General features: G+C 36.2%; 1 protein-coding gene across 1 annotated transcript; it reads left to right on the top strand.

The window, feature by feature from the left end:
- The first annotated feature begins 1,634 nt into the window (after positions 1–1,634).
- On the top strand, positions 1,635–27,182 carry LCP2 (lymphocyte cytosolic protein 2). The gene is made up of 22 exons (XM_071758533.1): positions 1,635–1,757; positions 2,001–2,343; positions 5,601–5,663; positions 8,352–8,398; positions 12,634–12,699; positions 13,021–13,052; positions 13,851–13,885; positions 14,631–14,829; positions 15,545–15,645; positions 16,786–16,855; positions 17,071–17,154; positions 17,931–17,956; positions 18,081–18,100; positions 18,199–18,303; positions 19,198–19,228; positions 19,725–19,737; positions 20,754–20,874; positions 21,829–21,878; positions 22,731–22,834; positions 23,738–23,815; positions 24,737–24,892; positions 25,590–27,182. Exons 2-22 carry the CDS (start codon positions 2,266–2,268, stop codon positions 25,710–25,712), a joined length of 1,602 nt encoding a protein of 533 aa, XP_071614634.1. The 5' UTR covers positions 1,635–1,757; positions 2,001–2,265; the 3' UTR covers positions 25,713–27,182.
- Positions 27,183–27,184: the final 2 nt, after the last annotated feature.

Genomic DNA, 27,184 nt, shown 5'->3' with positions numbered 1-27,184 from the left:
CATATAAATAAAATGTGGTTGGTTCCCAGGCATTCGCCCTTACATCCTCTACACAAATTTGACTATAGAGATTCTGGCATGTGCGCTTGCACAAGTGTGGAAATTCAACTTTTTCTCTCTTGATTTCCTTTCTTGGTGACCATCAGTGTTGAAATTGCCTCCATGAGCAGGGGTCACCTGAGGCAACAAGAGCACCTGAGTTACCAGCTCTGGAGGTAACAACAGTGACTCTGAGAGAGGAAGAGAAATAATAATCCAGTGGGAAAATTTGGAAAGAGTGAACAGAATAACAATTAAAAGAGTGAAGAAATAATGTGGGGTCTTTTTTTTTCAGGATCAAGATTTTCCTTTTGTAAAATGTAGAATTTGCCAATAAATTTTGTCTTTCATAGCACCTTGCAAAGCTGCTCTGAGCAGTCTGGATGGGACTGAGGCCATGACTCAGGCTTATTTACTTATTTGTAAATAAGTAAATAATCTTTTCCACTGATATGTTCAAATACATGCATAAGTTGGAAATGCAATTTCAAATTGTTACACTAATCTAGCAGTGTATCTGAAAATTCAATTGAGAAAATACAAAGTGATGTATTAGAAATTATATGTATTAGAAATTATACCACAGGCTTCTTTCTGTACTAAGAAAGTTGTTTCTCTGTTGAAAGAAGCTGTGTGTGATTCGGTGTCTGAGGAGTGTGCTGTGTAATCCCCTTTATCACTGCTGATAATGCACTATCAAAACAACTTCTCCTTTGGGGATTCTTTGTCACAAGGTAATTTGGTCACAGACATGAATTTACAATGAAGAAGTGATGATTTCTGTGATCCTGTCAACATGTGCTTCAGATGATTCATACAGATAATTTCAAATAAGAACCCATAAAACACAGCTATATCATGTATTTGACAAATGCTACACTGTTCAGCACAGCTGTTACAGCAGTTTAGTTTTGGGGTTTTAAATACAGTTTTGCCACCACTTAACAAAATTTCTCCAGAAAAAGTAAGCGGCTTTGAATCAGACTCTGAATTTCAAAAGGAAAACTTACATTTGATACTATAGAGACTTGTAGATATGATTTACAAATACATGCACTCATATCCAAAGTACTCGCAAATTACAAGCCCACAGCTGAAGGTTGTCAGTGGCAGAAACAGAAAGAATGATGCACTTCATTAGAAAAAAGAGGAACTTGACTTTCCAGTGCTACACATCATCTATTGTTACTAATACAGGGAGGTCACAAAATGCCAGTGGAGCAGAGCTGAAGAGTGACTCAAGCACTCACACCAACACAACTTTGGGAAGAAGCTCCACATCAAGAGAAGGGAGATTGGACATACTGGCTTAAAAAAAAAAACAACAACAAAGCAAAAAAACGCCCACATACATTTGGAATAACTAAATGCAGTCTCACCAAAGTGATAAACTGACAGGATGCTGCTTGAATTTGCTATATGTCACAAATGCAGTCTATCCTGTCCCTGTGGTAATTTATGGTTCTGTAGTTTCTTTTTCAGAAAAGAAATCCTCATTAGAGGTAGCTGAAAAATGGAACATTGAGGCAATGAGAGTGTAATAGTTTTTCATCTAAGGTTGTCTATTTTTCAGTTTCACTGGGAGATTTCTGATTTGAAGGAAAGCTAACTATAATTCCTTCCCTGATTCATGCATGCCTCCTTATTTACAGCTCCAGCAATAACATTTTTTTGATGTACAAATCAATGAAATATAATGTAACACTTCATGTACTGAGGTAAGTTGAAGTTTCTCCTAAGTGAATGTTTTCTTAGGTGGATGAGAGCTTGCCTCGGCTAGACTTGCACAGAAACATTTACCAATGTCTGTGCTGAAAATATGCCATTATTTTTACAATGTAAATACTGTGTAAATATGTAAATTCTTACGTATGTAATTGCAAGCAAATAGGGTCTTACTTATCTGTAACAGGCAAAACATTTTCAACGCTGTGCTTCCTCTTTTACTTATTTATATTCAGACAAAGGAAGTGGTAAAGCTGACGAGCTGACAACTTTTCTGAGAAGAGACCATTTTGTAGTAGAGGAAGCAGCATCTCCCTTGGATGTCTTAGCAACCTAGTTCTAAATTTTAAGAAAACAAAAAGGTCTTAAACAGACGAAGCCAGGCGCTGGGCAAGGAGTTAGTGCAGAGGCTGGAGGTGGTCACACAGAGGGAGAAGATGGCTGTCCCACTGCCAGCACTGCTATGAACATTTCTCAGCTGAGCAGAGCAGAAAACTCACCATGGATCTGAGAAACATTCCTTACCGCTCTGATGTCCTCACCTGGAACCCTGATGATTTAGCAGAATATTTCAAGACGGTAAGTTTGGGTTTCATCTTTGTATGATGAAGGAACAAACCACTGTAACATTTTACCAAATGTACATGTTTTTCTACTGGGCAAACTTTGTTACAAAACTAGAAACAAACCCACTAGCAATTAGGAAGCTGAGCTAAACCAGACAATTTAATCTATAAATGAATATTGGAAATGAGCTTTAAAGTGGTTATAAGAGAAACTGATGGCTTTTGGGAGAAAGTGTGCACTCTACTACAGCAACTGTTGATATAACAACAGCTGCAGATGGCATTAATATGTGAAGATTACAACCCTGCTAGGTCTTCTTTAATGATTTTCAGCAGATATTGTTTTTCAAATTGCTCAGTGTTCACAAATGAACCTTTGAATGTCTTTGCAAATCAGATTCATGGGAACCCAGCCAAGAACTTAAATGTTGTGGATGCACGCACCCCTAATTTTTTTAGGGTCAGTTGGAAAAACCTTTCATCTTTTGGTTTGACTTCTCTCTTCTAAGATTTCCTGGGTAAAACTCAGATTACTAACTACCCCTTCTTTCCTCACATTGTTACTTTTTTTGGATGTTACCTCGTGTGACTAGTTTGGAACTGTTTCTTTTGATGTCTTTTTCACTTGTGATGATCTAGAATTTTAATTTTATAAATCAGAGGAGTTCCCATACTGAATAAATACTTTGAAAGGCAACACAGGTATCTAATGCCAATATAAATTCTCAGAAAAGTAGTGCTGACACCGTTGTAATTGCACAGGAATGTGTAACTGAGCCAATTTTACTGACATTTCACTTCTGTATGCTCTCTGTAAATCACTCAGTTTTCAATTCACATCAGAGATAGTCCCTGCTCCATCTCCCTTGCAACTGCATACATTCCTCCCAAAGTCCAAAACTGTCAGCTTGGAATTTAGCATTCAGATCCATCAGAAGATCTGGGAAGGTTTTCAAGTAATGCCAGCATAGCTGGCTAATTTTCAAGTGAAAGTCAGACCACACTTGTAAAACATGCAATAGTTTGGGCTTCATTTTGAAACCATGCAATATTTATTGTTTCAGCAGTCCTTGTAATTCTATGAGAGTGTTACTGGGGGAGTTGAGGCAAGTTTTATACTAGAATGAAAAACTACCTAATAAAGGCAAGCAGATCAAATATAAATTCTATGTCTACCAAGTCTCCAGAGATGGGAAACTGCCCACTACTTGCAAAGCTCTAATCTTAGACTGCAACTATGAGTGGCACAGGAAAGTGAACTGAAATATTAGAGATGGAACAGATGAGATCACCATCAACTGGCAACTTCAGACAAATTATTATTGGAGTACCTCTCTAGTGATCCAGATGCACTCCCCCAGGACAGAGATGACATTGACATTGACATTCCACTTTCAGGGAAGTAAGTCAGGAAAAAAGCTGCTTAAAGTCATCTAAGAAATCTGCATAAGGCAATAATATCAGCCTGCCAGACAGCACTGGGCAACTTCCATAAGTGACCAGATCCTCTGCCAGGATAAAACCCTGAATTTCCCTAATATGTATCTCTACAAGGTCGAAAGTTATAGCCAAAGAACTGATATCTTTGCATCTGACCTTTGCCTGCAGTCACACGTTCAAACTCCAGGATTCAAATCCAAGAGAGAAAAGCAATTTTTCCCTCCTAAATGGAGATAATTCTGGAATGATTTTCAAAAGGACATTCATATGCAAATCTGCTCTCACCTCAAGTGACTGGTCATGACACAGGGCAGTGGTAAGATTTTCATCAGTTCATTGCTAGCTTAAGCCTTTATATGAACAAAATCCAGCCAGCACACACATCAGAAATTTATGTAACAATATTATGATGTATAAATGACATGGATAAAGTCCTTAATTTCTATCAAATAAGAATTCTTATTTGTACTTTTTATCCGTAGTTTTTATCCATAGTTTTTATCAATTACTTTAAGAACGCCTCAGCCACACTCAATGTGTTCTACCAAGCAAAACAGTTCCTGGCTGCTGCATGCAGCCTTGTGCCAGGGATGCCACGACAGCACTCACTGTGTGACAGACACAGTATTTACAGGCTAACTCTTCAGTCTGCACAAAAGCCTTAATCTGTGTTCCAAAATATTCGTCAGAGTTGGGTCTGTTTCTGCATAGGGGTAACTGAAGGCGCCTCATAAAAATATCCTTCCAGATGTTTTATATCCGTTAATATCCGTTCAGATGTTTTCAGGATCTGTTCTCACACAACACCATATTACAAGATTAAAATGAATAATACTCCTTAACGAATACTCCTTAAGATGAATAAAAAGGATAGAACTAAGGAAGGACATAATGTTCCCTATAAAAGGTTCTTAGCTTTAGGGGGATTCTCCCAGCACCACAGAATCATTTGTCTGCATAACTTTAGTTGAAGTTTCAGGCAGGACCAGAGTTATTCACTTGTCTTGAAGGCTCCAACAAGTGACTTTGTCTGCCCACTCTTTGGGTTCCTTCTTATATGGACATAATCATCTTGAAAAAGAAAAAATGCATTCTGGACAGATCAAAAATAAAAGTTGTATTCTCACATCATGCTATTACTCCTCAAATAAAAAAGACACAAACAGACAAACCTTAATTCCAGTGACAAACTCACTGGAAATATTTAAGAGTCAAGTCTGGCTAAATTTGGTTGGTTTGTTTGGTTTTGTTGTTGTTTTGGTTTTGGGTTTTTTCCTACATTCACTTTGTTGAATTTTTGCTTGGTAGAAACTTACTTGGTCAGCTTCCAAAGTGCATGTCCTTGTCCAACATGCTACTGTAAAACATAATGTTGTAGAAAAGCTTTCCAAATACTACAGATAATTTCCAGGATTAACAAGCAACAATCCCACTCAGATAAACTTCAATCACAACAATGATTTCAGTGACTGGAGGCAGAGCTTCAGTGTTCCAAGATAGTAAGGTTTTTCTGTAATTCTCATTTTCCACAACTGTTTATCCCAGTCAGTACCACAACTACCCATTTTTCAAATATTTTGGGCGAGCTAGGAAACTGTGACATGATTTTTAAATGTGAGGAATTACACATTCCTAAATGGAACAGTACTCAAACCCACTGAACAATCTTTTTCTTAACCATCCATGTTCACAGAACAAAACGAGCCATTCAGGTACTAGCATACAAAAAGATAACTTGAAGCATCTACCAAGGTCTAGCCATATGTGTCTATATGTGTTAAATTATTCTTATAATTAAGATTGCAATAATAATCTTCTTCTTATTGACAGTTGAAATATAAGGACTGTGAGAAAGTCGTGAGAAAGCACAGCATAAATGGACAAAGGTTTTTGGTAAGCAGATTTGCAAAATTCCTTTCAGTAAAATTCCCATCAAGTGATGGTTTCAGCTCCTGTCAGATGTAAAGTACTCCATTTGCAGAGGGTTTCTGAGGTAGAAGTGAGCACCTTAACTAAAATCAGCCAGAAAACTTGCTTTAAATATGGAATGCTGGGGACTAAAGCTTGTTAACAGGCATGTGTTTTAGTATATTGTAAACTGACAGAGAACTCATAATCTTATCTTGAATGCACATCCTTCTGCATAAGAAATGCTTGTTTTTAAATACTGCCTACAGAAAACTCACATTTATTAATTGTCCTCTCCTACTAAAGAAGACACAGACCTGAACAGAATGACAAGACTTGTAATCACTGCTTCATGCCTCTATAGTTAAAAATAGATATCTTCTACAGGAACATACAAAATCAAAACACTTAAAGAGCATCAAATTTTGTAGGCAAATTCTGTCTGGATTTAAATCAACATTACTTGAGGCTTTATCAACATCTTGCCTTAATTTCAGAAAAACTGACAGCTTCCACTGACATAACTGATATTTTCAGGTCTTAAATACACATGAAGTTGTACAAGGGCCTTAACTATTACTTCATTTTACTCCTATTTTATTTTATTTTATTTTATTTTATTTTATTTTATTTATTTCCAAATATTTCCTACTCTATTTTCTTCAAAAGCTGATAATCTTGATCATCTGTGTGATAAGTTATAGTGGGGAAATCTATGCATACCTCTTCTAAAGGTTCTCCTAAGGTATCAAGCTGTCTAACATTTAATTGGAAAGTGGCATAAACATATTCTGACATTTTTCATAGCAACAGGATATTACATCTCCCTCCTCCTGGGTGGAGAAAGAATTATTCTAACCCCTAAGAGATTCTCCTTAGCTTCAATGCCAAGGATGTGTGACTGGAATGGGAGTTCTGGCTCTGGAAGCATTACGAAATTCTGGAATTTTGTGAGACACAAAAATCAAGAACAATAATGATGTGAGTTCTAAGTGATTTATGTATTTTGTTATGATCTACAGAGCATTTTCATAAATAAATAGCTGAGAGTGCAGCAGAGGCTTCTTCAGAAGCACCCTAGTATATTTGAAGGATGTTTTCCTACTAATTAAGCAAGCACCTGATCACATCTGCTAAGGTTTTTTTTTTTAAAGTTTTTAACCTACATGTCAATGGCATAATGCAAAAATAGATTCATCTGTTAAACAGAACAAAAGAATTATTTATGTTGAATACTCTTAAGTCCAATGCAATCTTGAAAAAAAATTGCTTCTCTAAGGTTTTTCTAAGAAATATCTTTTTACATTTTGTAAGTTACTGAAAACTGACAAACTTCATTTGCACAGAAAAAATGGTTAACTGAGTGTTTTCAGGTTCTTAATCTATTTTCAGATCTATATGGTGATCCAGACTGCAAAAATAATGCTGTCTTATTCCTCAGAACAACATCTTAGTTTCTAAGTCACATTTCTGTATCTACTGACTACCAGAAAGAAAGTCCAGTTGAGATGCAGTAGGAAAAAAGCCCAGAGGGATCCCACATACCTTATTCTAGTAAAATTCTCTAATATTTAAAATGGCAACATTGCCCTTTTATGAGAGTTTAAACCCATAATATTTTTCAGGTTTATCACTGCAATAGAATTCCAGAGAGAACCTTAAAAGTCTTTAGAAAAAATCACAATTCCTCTGTAAATCTTGCAGGACACTTCCATAGAGGGAGTACATTTTTTCTGTGTTTTACTCCTTTGAGTGCTTGCAGAGGAAAATTGTGGAAACAGAGGAAAATTGTGGAAACAGAGGAAAATTGTGCTGCAAAACACAGACAGAACTTTTTCTATCCAGAAAATCATTGATAGCCTTGTGAACTGATGTGTAATTAGAAACCTCCTATTGCTGGCAGTAGGAAAGACAGAAAAAAACACCTTGTCATCCATGTTCTGAAGAGAAGAGAAACATGTTCCATGTTTATGAAGCTGGTATTTAACTCAAAACTTTCTCAAAGGTTTTTATAATGCACTGATCTGTCCTAAACTTGGAGGTACACATGATGGAAGAAGGGAGAAGCTGACTCTTCAGTTGTGTCAGTAAAGCTCTCAAAAATTAGAACATCTCAGCTCAGGTCAGGAGTAATCTGCAATGTCAATGGTATATTCTGGTTGAAGAGAAAAGAAATATTCTCCCCTTGATCTCATGGGAAATTCAAGATATCTAGCTTCTGAAGCCACTTAGATACCATAGTTTTTAGCTGTACTAAAATGATGTGAAGAAAAGAACCTAAAATTAGAACCAGTGGTAGAATTTAGCCTTTACTACCAGGATCAACCATTTACAAAGGGCATTTCATTACACATAGCCTTAACACTATCTGTGTTTTAAAACATTATTTGAAATTTTCTGTCCTTTTATATTTAATGTGAGAAGCATAATTCCCAAATCACCAAGAAGAATGCCATGGATAATGATTTCAAGCAGAATATGCATGTGCTGTTTATGAAAATAAGTCCCCTTCTCTCATGAGCCATGGGACAGGGAGCCTCCACTGCTTTTCTATGCACTTTGTACTCCTATCAGTTGAAATCCCTTGCCACGTTTTTGAACATGCAAATGTCTGTGAGTCACAGTCAGTTCCATGAATATTTTTGTGATCTATACCATGTGTTTTCTTTCCAGAACATGTCTGAAAATGATATTCAGAAATTTCCCAAACTCAGAGTGCCGTAAGTAAAGCCAAACCAATTTAATACTAAAGATCATCTTATCATCTTATCTGGTTTGCAGTGAAATCTCATAGAAAATATCAGGCCAATGAAGGAAATGTCAGGCCAAAGATCCAAAAATTTGCAGGTGATTAGTTAAGAAACCTGTTTCTTGTAGTATACTGAGAGAAAAAAAATGTTCCCAAATAAAAGTCATGCCTGATCAAATAAAATTGATAGAACACACACAGAAAAAACCCAACAGGGGGGTGTTCAAAATAACCCCTCTTTAAACTCTTTGATGTACAGCAGCTATACAAAAGTTAAAGTTTTTTGCAAGTATTACATTTGAAGTATGATTTAGCTGTTCTCTGCTTAAGTGCTGTTTTTAACTCAATGGAAAAAAAGTCGGGTATGCATACAACAGTACCAATTATTTTTTCATCATGTGATTTTCCTTTATGTAGGCATTAAAGATGAAGCAGTTTGGAACACTCATTTCAGTGTTAAATAGCTTTTTTTAACTGTCTACTCTTACAGTAGCTCAAAGGGAACAGCCTTTTCCAGTTGGATCTTTTGGGTTGCTCAGCAAGAAGACAGCTTGAAATCAAGAGCTTTAAGATTGCAGCTCAGTAAACAACTTCAAGAACTGAATAAATACAAAAAATTAATAAGTCTGAATGAAAGTTCTGGACCAAATGCCCTTGTTCTCAGTTTTCTCTGTACTTACAGAGAGAAGGATCATTAGAATAGTGTGAATATACATGGAAAAAGGTTGGTGTGAAGTGGGGTCCTCCATGTAATGCCACTGTTTAAAACAAGAATGAAGAGCTTTAATACAAAAGAGCACTGGCTGCCATTTAAAAAAAAACAAAACAACAAAATAAAAACAAAAAACAAAACCCAACTGAACGAAATTCATAGGTAGAAGAACCTGTCACTTTTTAAACATCAATTTAATTACTTCAGAATGTCCAAGTTTTACCAAAATAAAAAGTATTTGCTGTTGACTTGTCACACCTTACTTTGATCCCACAAAGCAAACCTCACCTAGGGAGAAAAGTTTTTCTACAAGCTGAAATACACATCAGGATAATGTAGTTACAGTACCTGATACTTAACAACAGTGCTAAAATCTGAGCATATTTTGTAAAAATGCTTGATATTAATAGCAAGCAGCACACTTGCAGTGTTGGCCAGTGGAATGAATAAAAAGTATACATGCAAGAGTAATTGTTGTCCAGTAACTTTATCAGGGCTATGCTGACTTATATGTACCAAGAACCCAGCCGTTGCAGCTACACAGGGTTTGCAAACCACAGCTTACATCCATTAAGACCTCCTGAGCTGGGTGTGTGATTTTACTGAATATATATGTTTGAGCAAAGCTACTGATCAAGTTTTGAATATAACTTGCAGATGATTCTGTAACTTTTACAAGAACCTTTAACTATCTAAGTCGATAGCTTTTGCCATTAGAAAGCACAATAGAACATTTCCTGAAACAAATAATAAGACCTGTCAGACCAATTCATGAGGGTGTAATGAACATTTTTAAAATAAATCTAATTAAGCAAAAGATCAATATATAGCTTAAGGTATACATGGAGTTTTTTTATTGCTCATCATTGCTACTGTCAGTCAGAGGTCATAGAGGCTTACACTTGTGGAAACAAATGTGAACCTTGCAAAATATTTTACAGTGTACTCAACAGAATGTGTCTTTCTTAACATGGTCAGAATTAATAAACAAGAAAAGGTAAAGATTTCATTCAAAATAATGTTGGTGGCTTATTGGTTCCTGAACCATGATCTAAACACTGAAGTTAGTCTTTGCTGTTTACCATCCTGAGAGAAAATATTTCCAAGTTTTCAGTAAATCAAGGTCCTAAACCAGGCTGTTGATCCATCAGTGGCAGGTTGATGGCAAACCTCAGATTTGAAATTTTCAGCTTTTGGTCAGAAAGTTTATGTTATATCCCACAGCAGCTGTGAAAATTTTCAATAATAAAAAAAGCATCACTGTACTACAACACATAATTATACCTGCCAGTTCAAACATGCTAAGTGTGATGAGTTCTCAAGGGGACACATTCAGAGCACCCAGACACAGCACCATCCTGAAAGTTCTTCTTTCAGGAGAGTCAAAGTGCAAACCTAAACATGAAGAAATCTACAGTGCCCTTCTCTTTTAAAACTATAGCCTTGGGCAGAGGTGAATGTGTGTGCACACATGCTCTTTCACATGAGATGCTTAAGGTTGTTGAAAGGTCTAGAGTAACCAATATTCAGTCAGCTTTAAGGCCAACATAATATTATTGCATTGGCCCAGCAGACTTTTCTCAATGGCCAAAACAAAGACTTCATCACAAACTCTTCTCTTGACAGTGCAACTGTGCAGCTTCCCAGTTCTAAAGGACTTCACCTTCCAGCTCAGCCATCTGAAGTCCTTTGTCCCTTCTACTCACAACAACAGTATCTGCATTTAAGCAAAGAAAAGCCCATTTCAGAGCACTGCTCTGGGGGTTGACTGTGTGGGTTTTTGTCATTTTCAACTTCCTGCCAGTTTTAAACTAAGCATCTGGTGGAGGAGGTAGAAAGAGAAAGAGAAGTCTGAGTAACATGTTCTGCAAATGCTGTTGCCTTATCCTCTTCTATCTTCCCCTCCCACAACTCAGAAAGCAGTGTGGTTTTGGTACTTCCTTCCTCACATGGCTACAGACTCAGCTGCTCAGTGCAACCTATCTTGTGTAATAATGTTGCTTGTCAAGTGTTGCCATTCTAAACTTCGCTTTCCTCTAATAACTCGTCTGAGCCATTGGTTTGAAGTTTTACAAATAAACTTGTAGATTAGACACCATGTTTTAAGCAGCAAGGTAAATGAGCAACTTTTTCCTTCTAGAAAAAAGTTTCCTTCCTTCTTTGTCCTTCTTCTTTTTCCTCAAGAACTAGTTCATGTAAATGCTCATAGCAGCCAGCCCAGGTTTAGTCCAGAAATCTTCCCAAGACTCAGGTCTCACTTCATACCCATGGAAGTCTCAACTAAAGAATCAGCTCCAAATCCAGCAATCTTAATTTTACTTATTTAGTTGAAAAATAAACACAGTATTATGAAAGCTCCTCCCCCTACCTCTTTTATAACAGAGAATAAGCCACACAAATTCTGTAATGCACTTCTCAAACAAAGCACTGGTTTTCCCAGTGCAGTGTCTACCCTGGAACATTTCCTGATGCTTCACATGGAACTTATGATTCACACAGCAACTTCCTATCAGCTGCAGCACAAGGAAATGTCTTGCACATAGGAGTGTTGATTGCATGGGAAAGAACAAGAGGACTCCTGCATATACATCTTTGCATTTTTCTTGCTGTATACAATTTGCTTGGGTGACAATGTCAGATTTAGACAGCTGTAGTTATTAAAAATTACTGGATGTAATTCTGTTAATCTCAGTAATGACTGTCCTGTAACCTCAGAGTCACAAGGACTCAGTCAGTCTAAAAACCCTCAGGTCTGTCTGTGCTTGCTATGGACACCAGCAATATCAGCACCATGAGTACCCCTGACCAAAAATTTACTCAGGATTGCATTTCAGTGGTGTTGTTCACCCTGATGCTGTATGATACAGACCCCATAGGAGTGCTGACAAACACATCCACTCTAAACATACAGCTGTAGTCTGCACATGTTCCATGAATACTTGTCCTGCCCTGCAAATGTGTTATAACATGGATATACTTCCTTGTCTCCTTTGTTTCTGGAGGAATTCTGCATTTGGAATTCCTTGGTTGCAGAGGAAGAGATATAAAAAGAATAAAGAGGAGACACAGGGTACACTCAGCCCCTGCTTTTGGAACTATTAACTTGGCAGAAGATGTTTCCTGACTCATTATCTTCTTTTCCCATACAAAATAATACAATATACAAATACAATAATAAAAATGCAACTGCCATTATTTAAAGCTGTGTTTACCACACCCTAACTTTCTAAGGCTTGCTGAGTTTAATGTTTATTTTTAAACTAGATCCAACAATTTGGGATTTTTCTCTATGTTAAAAAAGCCTAGTTTGCAATTGGATAGGCTAGAGAGCAACTTTGCACTAAGATGACAAATTCAATATTCTTTCCACACAGTAAATAATACTTAGGAATGACTAGATTTAATTTAGTAAATATTGAGGGAAAGCAGTTATGAAAATAACTGACAAGTTTCAATGAAATTTTTTAATCTGTTTCTGTGTTTCTTTTAAATAGGATTGTAAGTAAATTAAGTCAAGAAATAAACAGAAATGAAGTGAGGTTATCTTTCTTTTCAAAATGGTAAGTAAAACAAATATGGCGCTTTTTTTTTTTTTTTCTTTTTAAATATTTATGATCTAGATTTCCAGCAGTCTGAACAAAACTAGTAAAGAAAGTTTCTCTTTTCAGAACTAAGGCTGCTAGTAAATTTTTCTACTTCTCCTGTTTAGCTTATGTTCAGCTTCTGGATGTGGAATATGAAGTAGTGTAGTTCAGGCATTTTGGGCAGAGTTAAATTCACTCTACCGTTAAAGCTAACCAATGTCTCTAGACTTCAATATGCTTCAAATATTTAAGAATAGCACATGGGAGGAATTTAATTTTTTTAATCTTTTTTTGTAGGGCCCAAACACAAGAATATCCTGAAAATCCTGGTAAGTGTGTATTGGCAGATACTCCCTAACAACAAAAAGTGTTTAAAACCACTAAAATTAAGTTAAGCCATGCAGGACAGAATTAAAAAAGAAGTGGGGGGAAACCAAAACAACAAAGAGAAAAAGATGAGAGCATGAAGTTGCAAAAAAGAACAGTAGTTAGGATAAGTTAAAAACAAAAAAAAAAAAAAAAGAGAAGATGGTGAAGGGAAGAAATGATGCTCTGCAAGAGCAGAGACCTTGTCAGGAGCATACATACCCACATGGCCTCTCTTTAAGCCAACACATAGTATCAATGCTTATATAGCTGTTTCCAAAACTGCCTCCCATCCTTAGATTTAGTAGCGTCCTATGTTATAAAGGCAACCTTCTAGATGTCTCCTTTGCTCCAAATTTCTATTGCAATTATTTTCTTAATAGACCACAAGCACTTAAACTTCTGCAAGCTACCGTGTTCCCCCAGTTCTACTGAAATTAAGAAACCCTTTGATATGAAAGCTAAAATAGTATCAAAGAGATAAGAAGTCTGTGCTTATTCTGAAAGCATTCTACTTATATTTAAAACTGAAAGTGTAAGATGAACTTCAAGTGACAGCACACAGATAATCTCATCCAAGGTTACCTATACTTCATTTTGAATCCAGATGCTATTTGCAGTACCATTCGTGCCTGCCTGCCTCTGAAAGACCTGGGCTTCAGAAGTGACCTGGGATTTTTTGTGTCCTTTTTGTCAAGTTATGTCTTGATAGTTTCAAGTTGTACATGTTAAGAAGCCTTTGATTCTGCTTCTTTGTCCAGGATACAGTCAAGAAGATGATGGCTGGTCTTCATTTGTGAGTATCAGGTGTAACAAAACCTCCTGGTTGAATGGATTACTTCTTCTGTAAGGTCTATCATTCCTTGCATTATCTGCTTGAGACAGCACAATTGCACTGAGAAAAGGGGCCCTTGCAGCAATGCAAGACACAGCTTCACTGGCAGTGCCATACCCCTGGCTCACAGCCTATATCCAGCTCCCCATGGAACATTAGCTGACATTTATATATTTATTTCAAGTTCTTAAAAGTGGTGCCTAGTAAAGGAAAGGTTGCTATGTTATTCAGTGGCAAGTTCTTGTCAGTTTATTTTCTAGAGCTGATTTGTTGAAGAATCTAATTTTTTGAAGCCAATTAGACTGCAAAAGTTCCTTTTGCCTTTTGGAACAGGAAATGCATTGGTAAATGTCATTAGGTGAAGCACACACAGCTCAGTTAGGTAAATGAAGAAGCTGACTGATGCACAGTCTGTATTTATAAATATCTTTTACATTGACCAGTGCCAATGATTTTTTTTTTTCCAAAAAATGGAGAGAGATTTTTAAAAACCACTTGCTACAAAGTTTGAGGAGATTTGCTGCCATTTTTGGGAGAAGCAAAAATGGTAAAAACAACGGCCTGCAGAGCACCTGTGGTATATGTCAATATGGAGCTGGTCTGGAACTTTTCAGCCTTTTGTCAAGGCCCACAAAGACCTGTATCTTTTAATAAAGACTGTATTAAAGACTGTATTGTTTAATATTCTTTTATGTACATTTGACAGGATGAAGATGATGACTATGAAAGCCCTGATAATGACCAGGACAAGGAAGATGAGGCTGACTATGAATCACCAACAGAAGAACCTGAGGAAGCAGAACATGACAGTGATGGCTATGAGCCACCTCCATCCAATAATGAGGAAGCACACCACAATGTCATATTCCCTGCCAAGTCACTGGTAAACAACACAGATTATATAGGTAACTACTAAAAATTAAGTGCCATTTGTTAATGATGTTTTCACACACTATCAACCACATTCTAGGTGGCTGCTCATGGAATATAGAAGGTTTTTCTTTCAAATTGTCTACTTCAGATGAGCTCTGCTGGATTAAAGATTAGTTTTGTGCAATGTGTGCATTATTTGCCCTTCAGTTTGAATCTGCATTAAATTGAATATATGTGCGCTTTGTATTACCTTTAGTAGTGTAACCTTGAACAGAGTAAACTGTCACAACTGTGGCAAAAAATTAGTGAAAACTGGGAAAAGAAAAATATCAGCTTTCTCTGTCTGTCATTTTTTTACATCTGATTCTTCAGCAGCCTGCAGCTGGGGAGGCAAATACAAAAGCAGAGATCTGGCTTTCAGTCTGGCTGCTGTTTCACACAGTCAGCGCACTGTGGTGAGGGAAAATAAACAGTGTGGGCCCCACCAAGTGGCAGATGGAGTCACTCAACCACCAAGGGGACAGCTGAGCCTCCAACTCCCAATACAATTGATCATAAAGCAAACAATACAATCCATTCAATACAATATTGATCAATACAATATTGATTCATTATATACTAAAACAATGTATATATGATGTATTAAGTATGCATGTTATTGCAAGGGCCCTTTTCATAAAGGTTTAGTGAGAATTAAATAACCAAACTCTGTGTAGTTGTTTATTTTGGGAATTTTGCTTTCTTTAGATAGACCTCCCACAAACAGATCTTCACTTAAGCCTCCAGTACCACCCCAGCGACCCAGTCCGTCCCCAGTACCAGCCTCATCTGGGGGAAGAGGTGCTTCTGTATGTTTCTTTCTTAACATTTCACCTATTTCTTCTACCAGTATTTTCTTAGAAATCCAAGCCTAATGCCATTTTATTTCAAATATCATAGGTTGAGGAAAAAATTCACCCATCAAAATAGCTTTGAATTCCCTTACAGGGTGGCCATATTCTCATGGAACAATTAAATTTTATGGGGAAAGTATATCAAATTACTTCATGTTGTTTAGGTGTTTCTTACATTTGAAATTTGTATCCACTTGTGAATGCCTCTTCCACATAGATTACACATTTGTAATAGATGCCTCTTTTGTTCATGATATTTGTAAACAGGAAAAAAAAGGCTGTCTTTCCAAGATATAAATCTAGCAATTGTCCAATTGAATTAACACCACATACAAATATAAGGGACTGTATAATAAGAACCTGATGATCCAGATTTTTTTTTCCCATTTTTTGGGTACTGTGAATATTTCAGAATGGAAAGCTATTATGCTTTTCACAACTGGCATTAGAGGTTCAGTGTGCACTAGAGGAGGTGTACATTAGACCAACCCATGTGTACAAGTCAAGATAATTTTAGGATGCAAAAGATGGATTTTTGGTCTGTCCCAGTGGAAAGCATTTGTGTGGAGAAATGTAGGTTTAGACACAAAGGTATTTTGCAGCTACCAAGAACATGATGCTGTTTGAATCCAGCTCTCCCAGTACCCAAGAGCAGACCGTTCTCCCTCTGCCTCAGTCAGCAACATAGACCTAGTGCATATTTCTCAGCCTCAAATTTATATCCACTGATTTCAGTATCAGGTTTCAAAGCTAACACCTGCTGCACTGAAGGGAAAAAGATACAACAGCATTGTTGAAACTGCTCCTGCCTTCCTCAGACAATACACACACCCTCTCCAGGGTCAACATCCCACTAGAGCATTCCTTGTGAGGCAAAGCTTATGGAGGCAATTCTGCATCTAACAAAAATATGTATGTAGGTCATTCTTTAGGACTATTTATGGCTTTTATCCCTCCTGTGCTGAGCAAGAGACCTATTCCTTGTGCTGTAGCAGAGCCAACGATTGGCAGATGTTGTGTGGTGGGGTTTATACACTAAGATCAAAACAGAAAGATGAAGACACACTTTAACCACATGTAAAATATTTTCTTTAGCTGCCAGCTCTCCTCCCTTCACTAAGCAACAACAACTTGAGTAGAGACAGAAATATCAAGCCTTTGAAACGTAAGTACAGCTGATTTGTCTCTACGTAAAACTTTCTTCAGGGGCTATGTGGCACTTCAATTTTGCCTGTATCTCCTCAGATCCACTCTCTTCTGTTATTTATACAGAAGCCTCACTTGTTAATCTAAGAAGTAACACCAGTTCATGGCCTTGCAAAATAAAGACATATTGATCTATATTAGCAAATCACCTCACACAGCTTTTGTGGTTTTCAGCCCCAGCTCCATCTATAGACAGAAGCACAAAACCCTCACTGGATCGCCTTATTCCCCCCTTTGAAAGAGAAAGCCCAGTTCCAGGTCAGTATTTGCATATGCAAATCAGCGGTGGGTTTTTTTTTAATAACTAAAAATTATCAGTTTCAATATAGTTCATGCAAAAGAAAAAGGCTCAGCCAAACATACTATAACCCAGTCACATAGCAGGTGATCTGTTTATGATAAATAATGTGAGCAGGACTTATAAAAGTGAGAGAAGTTGTATCTTGAAAGTAGAAGCCCCAGCTCAGGACTAGCTGAACAGAAAGCCAATATGAGATCCCTGTGCAGTAAAAGTTTGCACTAATACTTAAGTGAATGAACAAGGAACTATTTAGTAGATTAAAAAAGTAACTATTGCATACAAACCTAATGAAACTCTGCATACAAATGTAATTTGGCACACAGACTTAAAAGAATTCTGACTACTGAACAAACAAGCAATCAAACAAAAGTATTTGTTTCAGACCTGGAAACAATATTTTTAAAAGACTTTGAAGAGTCTAACATATGATGCTTATTTATTGTTACTTTTATCTGCTATATAATGGCATAAAAGTATCCAGTAATTCAAAGTTGAGCAATAACAAGTATGATAGTAATAAATACCACTTGAAAAATTTACTTTCATAAGAGATATTGCAATTTTGCCACCTCAAGCAAAGCCAGAATGTTTTCCTGGCTTACTCAGGAGGCTGAGTGCTTCAACCTGCAAAATTCACATTCAATGATATTCAATACTTGTTTGTTCCATATAAAGTTCAGCAATTTATCACAACTTCCATTTTTTTCTAAATGTAAACTTTTACTATTTCCAGGGAGGAAGCCAAGCTTACCTGAAAAGGTAAGGTCTTGTTTTGTTTTTTTTTTTTTGGGGGGGGGGAGGGTTGTTTGTTTGTTTTAAGCTTATTGATATTTTTCAACTATTTTGATACAATTATACATTCTTTTTATTCATTTTTTTACAGCCTCTGATTTCACAGCTAAGGTAAGTTTTGCCTCTGGAAAAGAGACACTTGATGCCTGCCCAGATATTTCTTAGTAGGCAGATTTTGCCTTTATTCCATCATATTGCTTCTGCTTTAGATCTCTGGGAGAACAGCTAGCAACAATGCCAAAACCTCCTGTCCCACCAAGTGACAGATATCAAAGAAGCAATCCACCTCCTTTAAGGAAGCAAATCCCTGTAAAGTAAGTGTTCATCTAATGGAAATTTAATAAAGGATAAATTTTATTTAACATAAATACAGAGAAGCAGCATAGGATAGTATAATTTACATGACAAATATTTACATCCAATTTTTGCTTTATGAATATATGAATATTTTATAAATAATATTGACCAAATGACAGCAGGCATATGCAGTAAGCTACAGAAAAGTGTAAACACAGAAAAAGCTCCCTGCCCAGTCATATCTGAAACAGCCATTACATAGGGCATGATTTGCTTCCAAGTTTCACAGAGAATTATGATCCATGCTTTTCCCATGAGATCAAGTTCCTGCTCTAGGGAATATCCTTTCATGACTTCTATTGCTATTTTATTTAGGATGTTAGCCTACCATGGATTTTACTAGCCTGCAAAATTTCTTAATAGCAATCAGTATTCTTTAGCAGAACTAGATCCTTCTATAGCATTTTCTAGATAACTTGTGGGCTGAACAGTGCGATGGATCCTCAAACAAAACAAGGAACGTTTTGAGAGCTGCTATTTAGTCAGGATAATTTATCAGAGAAACAAAGACAGGAAGGCTTATCTTGTACTCCAGCAACATTGTTAAGCATCACAAATGAGCTCAAGACTTAAGTCTAATGTTTCATTGTTGTAAAAACTTGTTTTAAGCTCTAATATTCCAATCAATTCAGCAGCAATTTTCCTTGTTGCTAGAATCAAGGTGGGCTAAGGACTAGCATAATATCTTAGATTATGGTTGAAAATTTATGAAGAAAAAAAGGCTTCCGTATTCATTCGGTCTGTAAAACAATAAATTCATGTCCTGATCAAAAACAGAGCCTAATGCACACAAAATAAATGAGTAATATTCCATCTGTGATTCATGTTTTGTTTCCTCTGTTTCATTTCAGGCAGGGTTGGCAACTGCACAAAAATAATGAAGTAAGTGTAGTCTCAAAGCAAATATTTAAAAGTATAGGAATTTTTTTTAAAATTAAGTACCTCTAAAAAATAATAATTCTGGAAAAGGTAAACTCGTTTCTTTCATCAGTTACAATTAATGCAGATTTTTCATACAGCATAGTTTATTTTTAAATAGTTTCTCTATGTCAAGTTCAGTTTATTTCCTGTTACCATCTTCTGAGAGTTTCTGACTACTTTGGGTCAAGATCCATTGTGGATCTATTACCTCACAGCTTATTTGCAAATTATATCTGCACCTTAATGCAAGAACTTTAAAAATTATTTGATGTTGCATGAAGACAGAAACCCCAGGATTTTAGATTAAAATGACAGTACAGATATTAGAGCCCTTGTTTACTCAAAAATCACCAAATTCCAAGTTTTGCTACAGTAAAATATTCCTAAGAACTGTGCTATAATATGTTACTAATGTCCATTTTCTTTTTCTATTTTTCTTTTTTTGTATTTATCCCAGGAAGAAGAAGACAGTAAGTATTTCTACAGTGATTTTTTAAAAATATACGGTATTTCTTTGTCTTAATTCTAAAAAAAATAAACAATCACAGAGTTGTTTCTTTAAAGGCATTCCAAAAAATCAGGTGGTATCTTGGCAGACTGTCAAATGCTTAGCAAGTACCTTGTTGAGATTTACATATCAAAGCTGCAAAACACAGGATATCAATAATTAATAACTTCCTTCAGACAGACAGCTACAGGACAGCAGGTTTTCTTATTTAGAAACAGACTAAATTTTAGAAATCTGTGATCTGCACACAGCTTCAAAAAGCTGGGTACATAAACCTGGTATCCTCACAGCTTTCAACAAAATTCAGTCTTACCCTGCTGGTACCAGTCTTCTGCAGAATGTATTTATCCCAATGAAGAGAAGCAGAACTTGTTTCCTGTAATAACAGTATTTATAAATTACTTCAGAATGCTGGTTCCTAAAATTAAGTTGGTAAAGGGACACAACAACAGAAGCAGAACATTTGGCTAAGTCTCTACAAATTCTCTCTGCCTCTAATACCCCATCAAAAATAGTGATATTTCAGCTGTGCAGAGCACAGTTAATCTGCTCCACTCTTACTGAAGAGGTCTGAGGACACTGCAGAAAGAAAGTGTCTTATTCTGGTTTTTATGATGTTAGGAGAGAAATCTCACAAAGGAGTGAAGGTCAAAAAGGTAGCCTCAAAGCCACTATTTAGAAGCAATGTAACAGAACAAAAGTTCTGTACCACCTTCAGCTCTGCTACTGTTAAGGCATCTGAACAGTGGCTTATCCAAAACAGAATTTAAAAAAATGTAAATGTTGCTCAAGCCTATTCCAGTTAATTTTTAATACCTAAACCATGTGTTGACCATGACTTTACAATCTGCAATTAACATGTCAAGGACTTTCTATAGAGCACTTGTTCATCCAATTACACAGCAGTAATGTGACTGTATTTCTTCCTTACACCTCACTCAATGTCTCAAGCAAGTTTTCTTCTCTTTCTCTCCACAGCCGCACCACAAAGACCAGTGCCACAACCATCTTTGCCTCTATACAGCTCAAATACATTCCCCTCCAAATCTGTCAAGCCTCCTCCTAAGCCAGGATCCAACAGTATGCTTGGTGCAGAAAGGTTTGTTTCACCCATTATTATGTCAGTCCTTTTGAATCTCAATCCCTTTGAAATTTAGCAAAAACAAGTATGTATCTGGCTACAGGCTTCTCAGGCAAACACAAGATAGCTACTTTAAATAGTCCATTATTTTTCAGGCCATACCTTTGCCTCCACCACCCATTTGTGTTGTTCTAACTACCAAGGAGAATCCTTCACATAATTGAAGCTCTGTATTCATTGCAGCAGATAGTGTACATCAGTCAACCATGAAAAAAAATTAATATCTCTCATTTTTCTGCAAAGAAAGCATTTTAGGGCCTACATGGTGCAATGGTTCCATTCTTGAGGCCCATTTCCTGCAGGCTCCATAAGAATGACCCCTTTTGAGAAGCGATCATCTTCTACAAAACTATGCAGGACCTTGTTAAAAGACGTTCTCTTTTAAAAGAATTATGCACACTCCAGGAGACTATGTGGTAGAGCTGTGACTACTAGTGGATTTAAAAATAAGAAAAAAACCACAGCCTTAGTTGTCTAGATTTGAATCTAAAAGAATTTCACCACCCTTTTATTTATTTTCCTCTAATGGTAAAGAATAACTATTTAAAATTGTGAACCTTGTTTCAATTATGATTTTTTCTGCCTCACCTTAATATTAGATTGCTACGTTTTCATCTGCTAAATGGAAGAGCCTTTAATTAAATTTTGATTTCTAATGTAGTGTGCAACAGACTTAGCATTTGATGAGTTAAGAGTGGTCTCCTTCAGCCAAAGTCTGAATCTCTGTATATTCTAATCTCTGTATATTTTTAAGGCTCTTTGATGAATTCCTTCCATTTACCATCAACCCCTGGAACTGCTGACACCCCACAAATATTGCAATAGCAAGGTCACATGCAAATATAAATGATTCCTTTGATGAACAATGTTGTATTTGTATTTATACTGACAACTTTTTTTTTTTTTCAACAGTACTAGAAACCTGTCTTCAAGTGGCTCGCTACCACCACGCTTACATTTAGGTTTGTATCCTATGTTCCTGCATTTTTTTGTACAAAAATACCTGAACACAGGAAGGTTCCACTGCTGTTAATTTTTTTTTTTTTTTTTTTTCTTTATTCTGTGGATGTTTCTGTTTGGGCTGCAAACAGAAAACTGTCAATTTCCTGAAAGGCATCTTAGTAACTTACTTAATCTGAATCTAAGATTGTTTTTTTCCCCATGAAGTCTGTGTTTACTGCCTATTTAAACCATTGTACAGACTTTATATAAGCCTCTTTTTCAATACAGCAAATGCTACTGAGAGCTACCTGCAATTCACTGTGGTATATTAATACTCTTGAGAAAGGGAGAAAACACATGAAATATGCTGCATATTTATCTTGTAATAACAAGTAAAAAAATAAAGGAAGATTAGAAATCAAAATTGCTTTGCACGTAATTATTTGCATATGGCAACAGTTGTCAACATCTTACAGTGACACCTTTTAGTTTCTACATGCTAAAAAGACACGAAATGCAAAGAGGCAACATTACTCTGTCTAAAAAAGCCAGAGATTCTCTCAGCTGCATAACTGTGGCACAGAAGCCACAAAGACGTAACCACTATTTCAAGTTTATCTGGTTTTAAGGAAACCTAAACCATGAGAGCTGAGTTAAAGTCCCTGTGCACCAAGGATGAATTCATGTAAAGAACCTGTTTCTCACATAGTATCCTAAATTGGATTGCAAATACATTCCAAATGTCTCAGTATGAGACTGATATAAATTCCTCATGCCTCATAAAGTCACTACTGTACACTCTCTATGCACCTCCACAGATTTAATTATTTTCCTGGTTTTAAGATTTTTTTTCTACTTTCATGTCTTTAAAGGCAACACCAGCAGGTCTCCTGCCAGAGGCACACCTGACCTAAGACCTCCAGTGCCAATTCCTAGCAGACAGATTGTTCATCCAACAAACACGGAGGAAGATGAGGTACAAAAACATTACAAGTATTAATCATAACTGCTAAACACAGTTTAGTGCTAAACACAAAACTGATTTTGAGGGCATTTTTCAAAGTTGTTTTTCTAGTTAGTAGTCAGTCACTGTCAGGATGTTAGTAGGTGCTTTCAGTTTTCTTTTCTGTGTCAAACTTCAGTGCCTTGTCTTGTCTTCACCAAGAAAAACAATAACAAAAATCCAGCACAACCGTATAATAAAAATATTTGTTTGCTGGATTACTTGCTTTGCACAATTGCCTTCAACTATCATTGCATATTCAGTTCTCCTTGTACAAAAACTTGGTAAGTAAAAGAATTCATACACTTTAGTTGTACTTTGTTTCACATTTCTTTAAATGCAACAAGATCAAAGCAAATCTCTCCTGATGATAACACTGCTGGACAACGGCACACGGTATGTTCCCAGGAAGTCTGCATTATTATCTAAAATGACAGTTAAAAAGAAAAAAACATAAAATTAAAAAAATATTAATTTTTTTAAAACCCCCAAAACAACAGAGAAATGAAGGCATGGGATGCTAAGGTCCCAGGGAGACAAAAGACAAAATGAGAAAAAGAGAAAAAAGAGAAATTTTACTGAAAATATTTGGAAATACCTGTGTTCCTAGCTTGCTTGCAGACATACTATAGCTAGGTCTATAATATTTTCAAATTTATCAATAATAATTTAAAATAAATAAAAAATAACTTAGTGCCACTCACCATACAATATATCCTAGTATGATCACTGAACCTCATACCTTCAGAGATTCTGCACATTAATTAAAATATCCCTCTAATTCACATTTCTCTCTACTTATTTGTATGTTGTTGACACCATAAGGTAATTCCTTGACAGCAGACTTTGTCCTTTCTCCCTCTCACACAAACACAGGGCTCACTCAGTGATGACTGGTACACTGCCTATGTGAGCCGGCCAGAAGCAGAAGCAGCTCTACGAAAAATAAACAAGGTACTCTTTAAATTCTTGGCAATTCTTCCTGGCTCCTTTTACTCATATGGGGAGAGTCAAGGTAAGCAACATCTTAATTTTCTAGTCCCAAAATGGATACTTAGAGTGAGGGATTCACCTTGAACGTCTCTACCCACAAAGAAGTTCCAGAGCTAGTGTCAACCAGCCAAGAAGGCTCTTGTTTTATATTGTCCCAGAGAACAAAGGATGTGTCTCCAGAAGTCCTCACTTCTCTTTTGAGAAGTGACTTTTTCTCTAACAATAGTTCTCTGTTTTCTACACTGGTTGAATTAGATGAGATGAATCCCACCCTTTTCAGGACCATATTTAACAACAAATTAAGTACAGATTCAAACAGGCAAACTCAGGTTTAACAGTGCATGTGGAGATGAACAGAAGTGTTTATGAGATCACATTCAATGGCTTTAAAAAGGGTGTTTCAGGGCTGTTTTGTTAAAACAGATCAAAAATGAAGGAAAGGAGAGACAGAGATCAAGACAAAATCACTGCCTTAACCAAAACTATATATACAGTATCATTATTTTAGGCTACCTGTAAATAGCTCACATAGACACCTTGATTGGCACTGATCAGAAATGAACTTCTCTTCTGGTTAAAGTGCCACAGGGCTTGGCCTTTGATATTTTACTTTCTCCTTTAATGGAACACCACTTCTGCCTTTCCTAAAAATCTCTATTTGTATAAGAAACAAGTTTTAAGTAGCAGACTGAAGGATAAAACATTTGGGAAAGGACCTGAACTCCTTGACAGTGCAGTTTCTCTTACCATAGAGAAGAATTTCAGAAAGAAAAAAAAAAACCCAAAACACTTAAAAGCAGGATTCCTCTACTTAAGGTTGTTATGCTGATGAAACCCAGAAAAGATGTTTATTTGTCATCTTTCATCTTCTCATCTTTTCAGGACGGAACCTTCTTGGTAAGAGACAGCTCAAGAAAAACTTCTACTCATCCATATGTACTGATGGTGTTGTACAGAGATAAAGTGTACAATATCCAGATTCGTTACCAGGAGCAAAATCACATATATTTGTTAGGAACTGGCTTAAAAGGAAAAGAGGTACTCTGTGTTTTCCACACTACTTTCCTTGGTTATGTGTCAGTCTAATTATCCTGGCAGATGTTTTACTTCAGTGGAATTCTGCTTATTGTCTTAGAGTTACAAAGTATGCTACTGCTGGAAGTAAAATCAGATTCTCCTGTTTGCACTCAAGGAATGAAGGGATAACCTTAGAATGCAACTATTAGAAATCTATATACCTGGTTGGAGAATGTTTGTATATCACCAGATAAGGGAAATATACAGTTGAGAGTAAATCCATACCTTCCAACTCTACTGCTTTGCTCTCAGACTACTGATTTACTTACCTCTGTGTTGGATTTACTGGCACCAGATGGACCAGACAGCACATGTTCTGCAGTTCTGACAGTCAGAACTCTTTTGTGCTGATCAGACAACATTTTGGACTTTCAAGTATGATCTCCATATCAACCAAAGCAACAACATCATGTATCAAGCAGGCCAAGAATACATAAATTAATCATACAGCATTGCAGTCCCTTGCACACACTAGGTTAAATGTTACTGAGCGACCAATTACAGCAGAAATTTTAAAAAGCTGATCTTATTGTATTTACTGGACCGTGTAAGACTGCCAAATATTTAGAGCTATAAAAAAAAAAATCTCTTTAGTTTTACTAATTATTAAGAATTCTGACATTTTTGCCACAGCCTTCTCATTTTTTCTGTCCCACAGGATTTTTCCTCTGTAGGAGATATCATTGACTACTTCCAAAGAACCCCTCTTCTTCTGATTGATGGAAAAGACAGAGGCTCAAGAAACCAGTGCATGTTAAAATATGCTGCAGGACATATTTAAGCAAGACCTTAATGAAGATTACATATAGTATAGAAACCTATTGAAGCTTATAAACTTCAGGATATCCCTTTTTTCAGCCAACTAAAACCATTAAGTCATTAAAAATCCTTTTAATTTTAAGGAAAAAGGATGATGTTATTTTAAAATTATGTCTTAAATGCAATACTTTCTAAAAATGGTTCTCCTACAATGTGTTTATTACTGTCTACTAACCATACAGGACATGAGAATTTTTTATCTTCCAACATATGTGCATCCTCTTGAAGTTATTTCCATGCCAAATTAGAGGACCAAGAAATAAACACCAATACAAATCTCTGCTTTTGTGGGTGGAAAAAAAATATTCAAATCAGAACTGGATATGCAGCTGCCTCTTAAGATCTGTGTCAGTGTTGTTCAGCTATAAAACTGTTTGTTCAGCTATCTAGAAAAACAAAATAACTGCAGATACCATGCTCCCTGCCATAGGACTGATGATCCACTGCCAGCATGTCTTAGCCCACTAATTTGAGTGACATGTCTCCCATCACCCTCTAACAACACTCAGAAAGAGGCTTTTCTCCCTTAACACAGCTCTCAGTTAAGATGTTTCCTTCCAACCCTAAATTAAGAAACTTTTTTTTTTTTACAGAAAACACATCAACAAGGTTATCATCATGCAATTCTTAAATGGCAGAACACACACAAAGCTCTTAGAAAGCAGAGAGACACGATCAGGCTAAACTTAGTTCCTTTTCTGCAAGTGCTTTCTGGTTGTACTGTAGTTTTTCAAGAAAAACAGTAACATTCTCAGTTCTAAAATACAAGTTGCAAGTGCAAACCACTGAAATGTACTACGTCAAGAGTATTTACCTCTCCCTGACAAAGCTGGATTTATCCCACTATGTGCTTCAGTTTTCTTGTAAACTGTTTTCTGACAAAGCCATGGTTTGGTAATTATGTTAGATTTTTCTTCTCCTTTGAAGCTATTTTTGCATATAACACTTGAAACACTTGAAAAAACTTAAGGCAGAAAAATATCTTCCATGTAATCTATACAGCTTCTCAGAAAATATAATCAGATTTTATACACAGTTTTACCTTCAATAACTATCAATATAAATTTTGTAAATGTTATCTTCCTTTCTAATACATTTAGCTAGAAGCCAGACTTCAAAGTGAGTAGATTTAATTCCATGCAACTAGGAGTAAAAAAAATGATACGAGTAATAAAATCAGCTGACAAAACCTATATCCAGCCCACTACTAATCTTGTGAAGGAAAATTCAGTTTTTGTGTTTTTCAGTTTTCACTCCTCCTATGGAATTGTGTTTTATTTATTTTTAATAATTTCACTTGTGAAAGAGAAATAAATTGTAAACCAGCATAACATCTTATAACGCAGCATATTTTTTCAGCAGAGTAAATCTTGATTTGACTATTCAAATAAATATATTTTATATGTGAATAAAAGCACACCTCAACCTTCAATT

Source organism: Heliangelus exortis, chromosome 15 (assembly GCF_036169615.1).
Source record: "Heliangelus exortis chromosome 15, bHelExo1.hap1, whole genome shotgun sequence".
Classification (NCBI taxonomy): Eukaryota; Metazoa; Chordata; class Aves; order Apodiformes; family Trochilidae; genus Heliangelus; species Heliangelus exortis.
The sequence above is the reverse complement of the archived record's forward strand: the minus strand, read 5'-3'. Positions and strand labels throughout refer to the sequence as shown.